This window comes from Bos indicus, chromosome 24 (assembly GCF_029378745.1).
Source record: "Bos indicus isolate NIAB-ARS_2022 breed Sahiwal x Tharparkar chromosome 24, NIAB-ARS_B.indTharparkar_mat_pri_1.0, whole genome shotgun sequence".
Classification (NCBI taxonomy): domain Eukaryota; kingdom Metazoa; phylum Chordata; class Mammalia; order Artiodactyla; family Bovidae; genus Bos; species Bos indicus.
Genome location: NC_091783.1, coordinates 457,871 through 470,350, shown reverse-complemented (window position 1 = coordinate 470,350; position 12,480 = coordinate 457,871). Strand labels below are relative to the sequence as shown.

The 12,480-nt window shown below is 40.5% G+C and overlaps 1 protein-coding gene across 1 annotated transcript; it reads right to left on the bottom strand.

Moving 5' to 3' along the window:
* Nucleotides 1-2,800: 2,800 nt before the first annotated feature.
* Nucleotides 2,801-12,248, bottom strand: LOC139179304 (olfactory receptor 5AR1-like). Its single transcript, XM_070778516.1, has 2 exons — nt 11,495-12,248; nt 2,801-2,985 (listed from the first exon to the last, which is right to left on the bottom strand). Exons 1-2 carry the CDS (start codon nt 12,246-12,248, stop codon nt 2,801-2,803), a joined length of 939 nt encoding a protein of 312 aa, XP_070634617.1.
* Nucleotides 12,249-12,480: the final 232 nt, after the last annotated feature.

Genomic DNA, 12,480 nt, shown 5'->3' with positions numbered 1-12,480 from the left:
CAACACAGTAAAATGAAGCACAATGAAATTATAAACGAATGAGAAATTCACACGAATTCCTACAATTTGCAGGTAAGAGAGTGGCCAGATTATTTATGTGAAGCCACGTAAAGAAATACAGAATAACCTTCCTGTGTTTGCTTTACAGACAAGATGGAGGAGCAGTCAGTGTGCCCTCTTTACTCCAGATGGGGCAGAGGGGAGCCTCGCACAGTGGACGGTGCACTGTCTGTAAAGCCAGCCCTCAGCTCACCCATGGCAGTGGAAACTACATGACAGAGAGGGTTCTGTCTATGCAGATCAGTGGTGACATACATAGGCCTTGGCAGATGCAGGCTTCCAGTGGGGAAGAAGGAAATGACAGCCTGAGGGTGATGAGAACCAAATGCTTTGTCTTAAACAGCAGAAAATGGTGTTGGGAATGCAAGTGTGTGCTAACTTAATTGTTTTTTCCTGCATTGGCAGGCAGATTCTTTACCTTCTTAGTCACCAGTGTGTATATATATATATATATATATATATATGGGCTTAGCAGGAAACACTGGTTTAATCCCTGGGTCAGAAAGATCCCCTGAAGAATGAAATGGCAGCCCACTCCAGTATACTTGCCTGGAAAATCCCATGGACAAAGAAGCGTGGCTATGGTCCATGGGGTAACAAAAGAGTCACATGTGACTTAGTGATTAAATAACAACAAACATATGCAAAAAAAGTGATATGAATCACTTTGCTGTACACCTGTAACTAATACAACTTTGTCAATCAACTGTATTTTAATAAAAAAATAGATTTCCAAGAACCTGAAATTGTGTTTCATTTTTACAGCTGGATTAATTGCTAATTGGATATCAGGAGAACAGAACTTTATAATTTTGTTTTGAATATTATTCCAATTTATTACATAGTTATGTAGAGAGACTGCATAAATCATTACACATGGTATGCTAACATAACTACTGCTTCTTTCTCCCCAGCCCACCCCTCACAAGGGGAATATATTTTTATTAATAGCTCTTCTTTTACAACTTAAATTATATCAACAGGGCATTCAGTTTCTTTTTTCTTTTTCAATTTTACCTAGTGTAATGCTATGAACCCCCTGGGGAGATGAAATTGTCCACTGGAAAAAAATGCACAAACTAAAAGTTGAGAGTTATATTTTATTGGGCAGACACTCTGAGGACTTCAAGCCTGGGACACAGCATCTCAGATAGTGCTAAGAAACTGTTCTGTAGAGGTGAGTTCTGAAGAGGCAAGGGGGAGCCAGGAGAGACAGAAGATTTTGCAACAAAAGATCAGATAATCAGAACACCAAAAGATTATTGTTGATAAAAGAAAACCAGATAAACTAAAGACTTTAGCACTTTTTCTGTGTATGAGAAGATGCAACAGTTTGGCCTCTCTGACACTGTTCCTTTGATATGCACCTTCGCTATCTTGAGAGTCCCTTGGACAACAAGGAGATCCAACCAGTCCATCCTAAAGGAAAGCAAGCCTAAATATCCATTGGAAAGACTGATGCTGAAGCTGCAGCTCCAATATTTCGGCCACCTGATGGAAAGAACTGACTCACTGGAAAAGACCCTGATGTTGAGAAAGATTCAAGGCAGGAAGAGAAGGAGTTGACAGAGGATGAGATGGTTGGAATGGCATCACCGACTCAAGGGACATGACCTTGAGTAATCTCCAGGAGTTGGTGATGGACAGGGAGGCCTGGTGTCCTGCAATCCATGAGGTTGCAAAGAGTTGGACATGACTAAGCGACTGAACGGAACTGAACTGAACTTAGCTATCTGGGGCCAGCCTACCCTAAGAAAGCCTATTCTGTGCTTTCTCATCCTGAGTTCCCTCAGGGCTCACTGACCAGGCAGCTGTATTATTATGACAGCTTCAGGACTACAACCTCCTTTGTTTACTGATGTGGCAGGCAGCAGTTTTCATTAACAAAGTCCTCAACCAGGGGATGTTTGGTGATAATAAATGAAGCAGAATGAAGAGAAACTGAGCAGATTTTTACATCAAATAATTCTTGTCCCAGATTCTTATTTTTGCCTAAGGCAAAAGATAACAGTGCAGATGGATTTCACCTAAAGTGAACAGACTAGAATGAAATTAAGGAAATGATTATTATTTTTTTTTGATAAATTTACAAAGGTTCAATTTTTTAATTAGTTTTTCAGGCTAATTCGTTCATCTATTCAATAAATATTTTTGAATTGCATCCTGAGGCTAAGCATTGTACATGGTAGACAACAGTGAACTAGACAGGAAGGACCAAACTTTTATGGAATATTTAGTCTAGAGAGAGAAATTTCTCGTTCATTCTTACTTACAAATTATTTGCTTCTAAATGTTATGATGGAACTTTATTAGGGTGAAACAAATACATGAAAAGAATATAAGCAAACCTAATTTGACCTGCTAACACTCCCATCCGACTCAGCAAGTTTATTAAGCCTATTATTAAAAATAAATAAATAAATAGGAGCCTTTAGGAAGGTAAGTCAAATTAACAAGGGTCGGGGGTTGCTCTGTGCGTGACATCTCGCTGAGACTTCTCCAAGAAAAGAAAAAAGAGGTGTAAAAAACCCTCTCTGCAAAACAGAAGAGTGACCCTATGACTACTGTTCCTTAGTTTGGAGAGTTTAGTGTAATGACTGTTTCCTAAACTGATTTAGGTGAAAGTGTAAGTAGTGGAAAATATTCAGAAAATGTACTAGTAAGACTACAAGAATCTATGTCAAAGTTCCTGCACTGCTTCTCGTAGAATCTTTAAATACTTTAGGATGAAAGTACTGTATCACCCAGAACATAATTTAGTGCTGGTTGCTTTTTTTATGGCACCTTTTACATGCTTATTCCTTAAGCTATAGATCAGTGGGTTTAACATGGGGAGGACAACTGTGTAAAAGACAGAGGCTGTTTTGTCTGTGTCCATGGAGTAACTGGAGCTGGGTCTGAAATACATGAACAGGAGTTTGCCATGTGTTGGGGGCCAGCGTGAGGCACTCCGCCCAAGGCAAAGGTCATGAGGAAGGAAGCTCGACATACGCAAAGGCGGGATTGAGCCTCAGGAGTCCCTCTGGAAATTCTCGAGCATCTACCCCCATAAGCAGAGCCTGCCTACTTTACTACTTTGTGCTCTCACCTACACCTCTGACTTTACGGGGGCTGTCCCCCACCACCTCTTTCAGAGAAGGAGTTATCTTAGAGCTCCAGTTAATAATAATTCCTGGGCATGATAGGAGTGTTTCAACCTACAAACTCCTCTGAAGGTTCTCTAGCCTGCCTGACAGGCTTGTCCGGCCACACATGATTGCTCACAGCCTCCCAACCGTGAGAGGCACGAGATGCTTTAAACCTTCTAAAAACAGGTTCTTTAGAGAAGTTAGAAAACTATTAGTATAAGTATAGTGGGCTGATTAGAAATTGTATTGGTGAAGGGTTTTTCATTTGTTGAGCCAATGTTTGTTGCTGAGTCTCCACATCCTCTGCCCTTACACACATTAATGAATATATAGAAGAAATAAGTATTAACCTTTGATATTAATCACGTTAGACCTTAGGCTAAGTAAATTCTTTCCTTAATGAAAACCCACTACACCCTCACCCTATAGGAATGTAACTTTATTTGGGTGGTGTCTGTTTTGAGAATAATCACCCCTGGAGAAATAAGTGTCCTGGTTGACTGACCGCTGTCACAAGGAGAGGGTCATAAATTGTCAGCAGGCCCCCTGGCCAGAAGATGATGTAACACCCCTAAGACCTCTGTATACATTTGTATGAAGCACCTGACTTTGATAAAAGTCAGGACTGCTGACCCCACGTGACTTTTGCATAACATCTCAGTGTATAAAAGTAGACCATGGAAAATAAAGAATTGGGATCAGTTTCTCGAAATACTGGTCTCCCCATGTCGCTCTCTCTCTCAAACTCTGGCTGAGTCTCCATCTGGAGCGCAGAACCCGCCATGCTTACTAATTATGCCTGGGCTTCTAAGATCTGACTGGGGAGGCCTCAGTGTCTCCTCTCCTTCGGGAGAATGGAAGGACGCCTGCGGCCTACGTAAGTGGTGCAAACTTCTTGTCTTGAAGTTTTATTGGTCTCCCACATAAACCAAGCTACTCAGCCTCTTTTCTCCACTGAATTTTCCTGCTGAGCTATCCTCATTCTATTACTCCTTATATCTCTAATTAATATTTAAATAAGTCGCCGACACCGTCCTTGCTTCGAATACCCTGGATCAGCCGGGGCTGGACCCCGGCAGGTGGCGCCCGAGACAGGCAATTCTAAGGTAGGTCCCCAACCCTATTCCCCCAGTGTTGAATTTTAGGGACGGCTAGGACCCCACTCAGGGTGCCACGGACCCCCCTGTAGGATAGACAGGGCGAGTAGGAGTGGGAAGTGTTGAAAGTGTTAAAGAGTTAGAGTTAGAGAGAAAAATCGGTTTCTGAAGTTAAAAGGCCAAAGAAAAGCCTGATCTTTTGAAAGCTAAAAGCTTTATATTCTATTATACTTAATTTTCTGACATGGGTAACACTGAATCAAACGAAAGACAGCTCTTTATAGGAGTAATTTTTTTTCATTTGTACAAAAACAGTGTCCTTGATTTTCAAAAGAGGGTACTGTTAATTTAGATACTTGGGTGAAGGTAAAAAAAAAAAAAAAAAACAACTAAAAACTTATCCTATAAATATGATTAAAAATGTTCTGGACCCTCGTCATGAGACTGTGGGATAACCTATGGGAGAGGCTATAGAGGTGGATGGTAGTGGGTCTCCACCTTCTGCACAGATCATATTTTCTGCCATTGACGAAGAAGAGGGAGACTGTGCTCTACCTCCTGAGGAGTGAGAGGGCTTACAGGACGCTGAGGCCGGGCGCCCTGGCAAGGCCCCTCTTCCTCTACACAAACCTTTAAAAATTTATCCAACAAATTTCTGATTTAAGGCAACTACCCCACCTCCTCTTGCACCTCCTAGGGCCTAAGAATTCCCCAGTTTACATCCAAAGCCTCCCAGAACATTGCCTAAGGCTGAAAAAGATAAAAATGTTTTCTTTTTAAACAAAGGAGCTTTTAAAAAGTACACAATATACAGAGCCTACTCCTTGCAGAAAACCCCCTCAGGGGGGGCCTCACCCAAGCAAAAAAAAAAAAAAAAAAAAAGAGAGAGAAAAATAAAAAGAAAAAAGAAAAAAGGAAAGAAAATAGAGAAAGATCTAAAGATAGAAAAAGAACTAAAGAGTGAAAAGGAGAGAGGAACAGAGGAGGAACAATCAGGGAACACAGCAAGATAGAGAAAGGAAGAAAGGAAGTTAGAAAAAGAGATACAGAGAGAAAGAGAGGGAGGAGGAAAGAAAAAGTTAGAGAGAAAGAGGGTAAAGGGAAAGAAAAGAAGGAAAGAGAAGGTAGCAGGAAAGGAAGGGGGAGAGAAAAGTGAGAAAGGCAGGAAGAGGGGGAGAGAGAGAGAGAAAGTAAGAAGGAAGAAGGGAGAATGAAAGAGGGAAACAGGAAGGAAATGATAGAAAGTGAAAGAGAAGAGAAGAGGAAGGAAAGAAGATAGAGTGAGGGAAAGAAAACTTGAGAAAGATTTAAAGAGAAGAAGGAAGAAAAACTCAGCAGAGAAGAGAGGAGAGGACTTACAGGACACTGTGGCCAGATGCCCTGGTGAGCTCCCTCCCCCTCTGCGCAAACCTTAAAAAAAAAAAAAAAAAAACAACTTATCCACCACTTTCTGATTTAAGGTGATAGCCGCCGCCTCCGTTTGTGCCTTCCAGGGCCCAAAAGTTCCCCACTTTGCCCCCAAAACCTCTCAAAGTGTTGCCTAAGCCTGAAAAAGATAAAAAGTTTTTTGAACAGTGGAGCTTTTAAAACAGACTGCATGCACAATATGCAGAGCGTGCTCCTTGGAGAAAACCCCTTCAGGGGGGTCTCACCCAGGCTAAGAGAAAATCTGAACGGTAAGGGGATTTAGCAACAATATTAACCCCTGACTAGCCGGTTACTCCAATTCTAACGCGAGTGGCTGGCCCCCTACCTGAGGGCATTGTAGGACTTGTGCTAGGGCGTAGCTCGCTTTCTTTAAAAAAAAAAAAAAAAAGAAAAAAGAAAAGAGAAAAAAAAATTTCGGTGGTGACTGGTGTAGTAGATTCTAATTATATTGAGAAATTAAAGTCTTGATCTCGCCGCCTACCAAAACTGTGCAAATTAATAAAGGTCAAAGAGTAACATAGTTTTTGCTTTTTACCTTATTATCAGACAGGAAAAAACTTGACTTCTCAGGCTAGGAGCCATAGAGCACTTGGATTTAGTGATTTAGCCTTTTGGGTACAGGAAATTATAGCTTCTAGGCCTTTAAAAGTTTTTTTTAATTCAAGAAAATAAAATGTCAGGGCTATTAGACACAAGAACAGACGTCTCTTAACATTGCTGGGAAAATGAGTTGGTGAGATTAGAGAAAGTGGTATGCAGGGTGGGAATGCTGTAGAGAAAAAGGTGAGGGGAAGTTTAAAATCTTGAATAGTAGTGAGTTCCACATTGCTGGAAGTATTCAAGCAAAGAGTAGATGGTTGCTTGTCATCTAAAAAGCTATAGACCAGATTTAGGTTACAAAACGATAACTGGAGAAGCTTATAAAGGTGTTGTGCAATGCCTCTCTACTTGCTTCTCATATTTAGGTCTGCCAAAAGTTTTGAAAACTGATAATGCCCCTTTGAAGCTGGGGAGAGATTGTTTACTAACTTTAAATGATTTCCAAAAATTATTAGGGGACATTAATTGGATACGCCCACATTTAAAACTGACTACTGCAGATTTAAAGCCTTTGTTTGATTGCTTAAAAAGTGATCCTAATTCCAGTAGGCGGGCGCAGGGCACAGGGGCTGCTGGGAAGATGGCGGGGGTGGGCCTGGCAGCCGTGGCCGCTTGGGTGCCTTGTCGTTAAAAAAAAAAAAAAAAGTGATCCTAATTCCAGTTCTAAGAGAAAGTTGACTAATGAGACAGAGTCGGCTCTTGTTAAAGTAGATGAGACTTTAAATGATCAGTTAATTAGGATTAATATTACCAAAAGATGAGATTAAATTATTCTTGCTACAAAAACATACACCTACAGGGTGCTTGTGACACAAAGGCCCATTGGTTACATCTACCAGTGACCCTAAGAAAAATAGTTTTATCTTATCCCAGCTTGGTGGCACAATTTATTAGAAAAGGAGGAAAAAAGAAGTGTGGAACTTTTTAGAAAAGAAGTAGCAAATATAGTAATTCCAGATCAACTGCAAGTCTTTTACAAAATAGTGATGATTGGCAAGTTGCCCTGATAGATTTCAGGGGTCAAATTTTGTTTCATTAGCCCTCAAGCCCCCACAGTAGTTAAAAGTTCAAAAATGTTAGATTGGCAGTTTGAGGATACCTGTGGAACTTTCCAACCCTATGTAGTTCTTATGCTCCCCTTTACCCTATGGGGGAGGAACGTGCTATCTCAAATAGGAGATACTCAGAAAAGGGTTTTCTCAATTTCTTAGTTATCAACAGGCGGTACAATTAACAATACTTTATATTGTTATAAATACTTAATATAAATATATTTGCCTAATTGCAATTTGCCTAATTAGGTATAGGTATAAATAAAATATAATAAAGGTATACCTAATTCTATTTATAGATCTACACGTAATTAATTTGTATATAAATTAATATGTATACTATATATGCATATTATATATATACTGTATAATTAAATATATATTGCAGTAATATAATGTGTGTGTGGCTGATATTAATTGGTATGGATTGATGTGCTGTGATGATATATGTTCATATACTGTATAATTATATTATATATGTGTGACATGTATTATTACAGTACATTGGTTTGTGTTGGTTGGTATTAGCTGTGTATGTGTTGTATTGCTATAATATATATTAATTAATATATTAATTATAAAGATTAATTCAAGTATATTGATTTATTATATGTCAATAAGTTTATACTTGTTGCCATATATAAATACATATATAAATATATTTTGCATTTAGGTATATCTGTATACCAAAATGAGATAAGGAGGTTATACATTTATTATTTAAATTTATACAGAGACCTAAACTAAACATAAGACCTAAATTAACATATCCCTAAATTTATGTTGTTAAAATGTAAATTTTAAAATTTTAAAAATTAAATTGACAACTGCTTGACAATTCCTTTGCCATAAAACCCCCATAGGTGTAACTGGGGTAGCCAGACAAAAATTGGTTTTATGACAAAATGGCCCCCTAGAGTGGGTCCATCTTCCCGCTCAAACTAAAAAAGTAGTAGCTTCCTATCCAGGACTGATAGCTACGTTGACGTTAAAAGGAAGAAAGCAGAACATTAAATTGTTTGGTAAAGAGCCATCAGAAATTGTAATTCCATATAACAAAAAACAACTTGATGCTCTTCTAATGTTTGATGAAAATTGACAGATTGCTATAGAAAACTGTTGGGGTCAAATTTTTACATCATTTACCCTCCAATGTTTTGTTAAATTTTATATCTAGACACCCAGTTATTTTCCCTATTAGATACAAACAGTTCCCTATTCCAGATGCCAAAAATTTTGTATAAAATTTCAAATAAAACATAACACGGGCATCCCTTATTATCCCTAGTGACAAGCTATAGTAGATAGAGAACACCAAACATTAAAAATACAAATTCAGAAAATTAAAGGAAGGGGAATTTAAGTATAGTTCCCCCCATCACATCTTACAACATGCTCTCTTTGTAATAAATAACCTAAATGCTGATTCGTCCAGAACAACTAATACAAAGCCATTGGTAAAATGGAAGGACCTCCTCTCCAGACAATGGAAGGTTCCTGACCCATTATTAACTAGCGATCGAGGATGTGCTTGTATTTTTCCACAGGACGCAGATTCTCCAATTTAGATCCCGGACAGTCTGATTCACTATGTTGCAGTCCCCCAGACATCCGGTTCCCCCATTGCTTCGATCACAAAAGAGGGGCACTCCTCTGCCCCTGCTGCCACTGCCGCAGGGAACAGCTGTGCGTCGGGAGCCGTGGGCTGGACCAGCCTGGCTGCCCGGGCCCAGCGCACAGCGCTTGCAGCCGGTAGCACCCCCCCAGCGTCTGTCTGCGCTTGCTTGGCCACCGCTGAGCCCGAGGCCGGTTCAGCGAGGGAACAAGGGCAGTGCCCGCCGGCACGGGAGGCAAGATAAACATCGAGATCCCGGTGAGACTGACAGGGCTGCTGCAGCATGAACTCCAACCAGAAAATAATTCTACTTATTCTGTTTTAGCTTGTCTACCCTCGCCTTATGTTCTTCTTTTTACTAATGACTCAAAGAAACTTAATGTACATATGACTTTCACTGGTGGACCCAATGTAGTGACTTGTGAACAATGTATGCTCTCATCTTGTTTAAACCCTCAATGTAATGTTTGCTCCTTTGTGGTGTTACAACGCCCACCCTATCTTATGGTGCCTATATGATAGCTATGGTCTTGCTGTGTTACAACTACTACAGGATTTAATATGATCACGATGGTTTGTGGGCTTATTTATTTTATGAATATCAGCTTTAATAACCACAATTACTTCTGTTACTGTGGCAGCAATATCATTGACTCAACAAGTGCATACTGCCCAATATGTTGATACCATGTCTAAAAATGTTTCTTTAACTCTAGCAACTCAGGAATTTAGAGGATGAGAGTACGAAATTAGAGATGAGAGTAGACGCCTTAGAAGAGGCAATTATGCATATTGGGACTGAGTTACAGGCTTTAAAGGTGAAGATGGCTTTGACATGCCACGCTGATTACAGGTGGATATGCGTGACATCTTTGAAGGTAAACGAGACAGATTATGAATGGGAAAAGATTAAAAATCATATCTCAGGTGTTTGGAACAGTTCTGATATTGGCCTGGACTTAGGGAAAATTCATAGTCAAATACAGACCTTGGAACACTCTCGACTGGATTTTACCGCTGCTGGAGCAGCTAACGACTTTTTTCATACCTTCTCTAACTTTATTTCTGGAAAAAATATTCTGTCTAATATCCTTAGTTACGCTGCCGTTGGTGCTCTATTCCTACTTCTCATAATCATTCTTCCTTGTATTGTCAGGATTCTTTGGCAGAACACTCAGAGGCTCGGGACTGAACTGCATCTGGCTATTTTAAGAAATAAAAAAGGGGGAGATGTTGGGGGCCAGCATGAGGCACTCCGCCCGTGGCAAAGGTCATGAGGAAGGAGGCTCGACATATGCAAAGGCGGGATTGAGCCTCAGGAGTCCCTCTGGAAATTCTCGAGCATCTACCCCCATAAGCAGAGCCTGCCTACTTTACTACTTTGTGCTCTCACCTACACCTCTGACTTTATGGGGGCTGTCCCCCCCCACCTCTTTCAGAGAAGGAGTTATCTTAGAGCTCCAGTTAATAATAATTCCTGGCATGATAGGAGTGTTTCAACCTACAAACTCCTCTGAAGGTTCTCTAGCCTGCCTGACAGGCTTGTCCGGCCACACATGATTGCTCACAGCCTCCCAACTGTGAGAGGCACGAGATGCTTTAAACCTTCTAAAAACAGGTTCTTTAGAGAAGTTAGAAAACTATTAGTATAAGTATAGTGGGCTGATTAGAAATTGTATTGGTGAAGGGTTTTTCATTTGTTGAGCCAATGTTTGTTGCTGAGTCTCCACATCCCCTGCCCTTACACACATTAATGAATATATAGAAGAAATAAGTATTACCTTTGATATTAATCACGTTAGACCTTAGGCTAAGTAAATTCTTTCCTTAATGAAAACCCACTACACCCTCACCCTATAGGAATGTAACTTTATTTGGGTGGTGTCTGTTTTGAGAATAATCACCCCTGGAGAAATAAGTGTCCTGGTTGACTGACCGCTGTCACAAGGAGAGGGTCATAAATTGTCAGCAGGCCCCCTGGCCAGAAGATGATGTAACACCCCTAAGACCTCTGTATACATTTGTATGAAGCACCTGACCTTGATAAAAGTCAGGACTGCTGACCCCACGTGACTTTTGCATAACATCTCAGTGTATAAAAGTAGACCATGGAAAATAAAGAATTGGGATCAGTTTCTCGAAATACTGGTCTCCCCATGTCGCTCTCTCTCTCAAACTCTGGCTGAGTCTCCATCTGGAGCGCAGAACCCGCCATGCTTACTAATTATGCCTGGGCTTCTAAGATCCGACCGGGGAGGCCTCAGTATCTCCTCTCCTTCGGGAGAATGGAAGGACGCCTGCGGCCTACGTAAGTGGTGCAAACTTCTTGTCTTGAAGTTTTATTGGTCTCCCACATAAACCAAGCTACTCAGCCTCTTTTCTCCACTGAATTTTCCTGCTGAGCTATCCTCATTCTATTACTCTTTATATCTCTAATTAATATTTAAATAAGTTGTCGACACTGTCCCCACTTCGAATACCCTGGATCAGCTGAGGCTGGACCCCAGCAGCCATGAAATATAGCCACAGCAGTTAAGTGGGAAGCACATGTAGAGAAAGCTTTGCGTCTCCCCTCGGCTGAGTTCATCCTAAGGATGGTTGTTATGATGTAGCTGTAGGAGAGGAGGACAGTGATAATGCTGGTCCCCGCAACACAGCCAGTAAAAGTGAACATCACAATCTCATTGCTGGTTGTATCTGAGTAGGAGAGGGCTAATAAGGGTGGGATGTCACAGAAAAAGTGATTGACGATATTGGAATTGCAGATTGACAACTGAAATTTACAACAGGTATGGATTGCTGAGTCAACCAAGCCTATGATGTAGGCAATAACCACAAGCTGGGTACAGATTCCCCTGGACATGGCAATTGTATAAAGAAGTGGATTGCAAATGGCCACATAACGGTCATAAGCCATGACAGCCAACATGAGACATTCCACATCTCCAAAGGCTCCAAAAAAGTACATCTGGATGGCACATACACCATATGGAATCCTTTTTTGCTTAGATAAGAAATCAGCCAGCATCTTGGGAGAGATAGTAGAAGAACAGCAGATGTCACAGAAGGACAGATTGCTCAGGAAGTAATACATGGGTGTGTGCAGTCTGGGGTCCCTCTTGATCAGCAGGACCATCCCGACATTGGCAACTGCAGTTATGCCATAAACCAGCAGGAAGAGCACGAAGAGCCCCTGCTGTACATCTTGTCTACCGGAAAGGCCTAAGAATATGAAGTCAGCAAACACAGTGCCTTTCTCAGCAGTCATCCCTCACACGTGAAAATTCCTAGTTATGAAAAAGGAAATGGAAGTGGAGGGTTAATATCATCTTACTGTCTTAATTGCTAAACTGCTATTTGTTTCTATATTTCAGTAATTAGAAGAAGAGATAAATAATGCTAAGATGCCTTGAAGTTAAATTGACCCTTTGGGAAATATTTAAGTTAAATTGACCCTTTGGGAAATATTTCCAACTTGATATAACTGATAAAAAGATAAT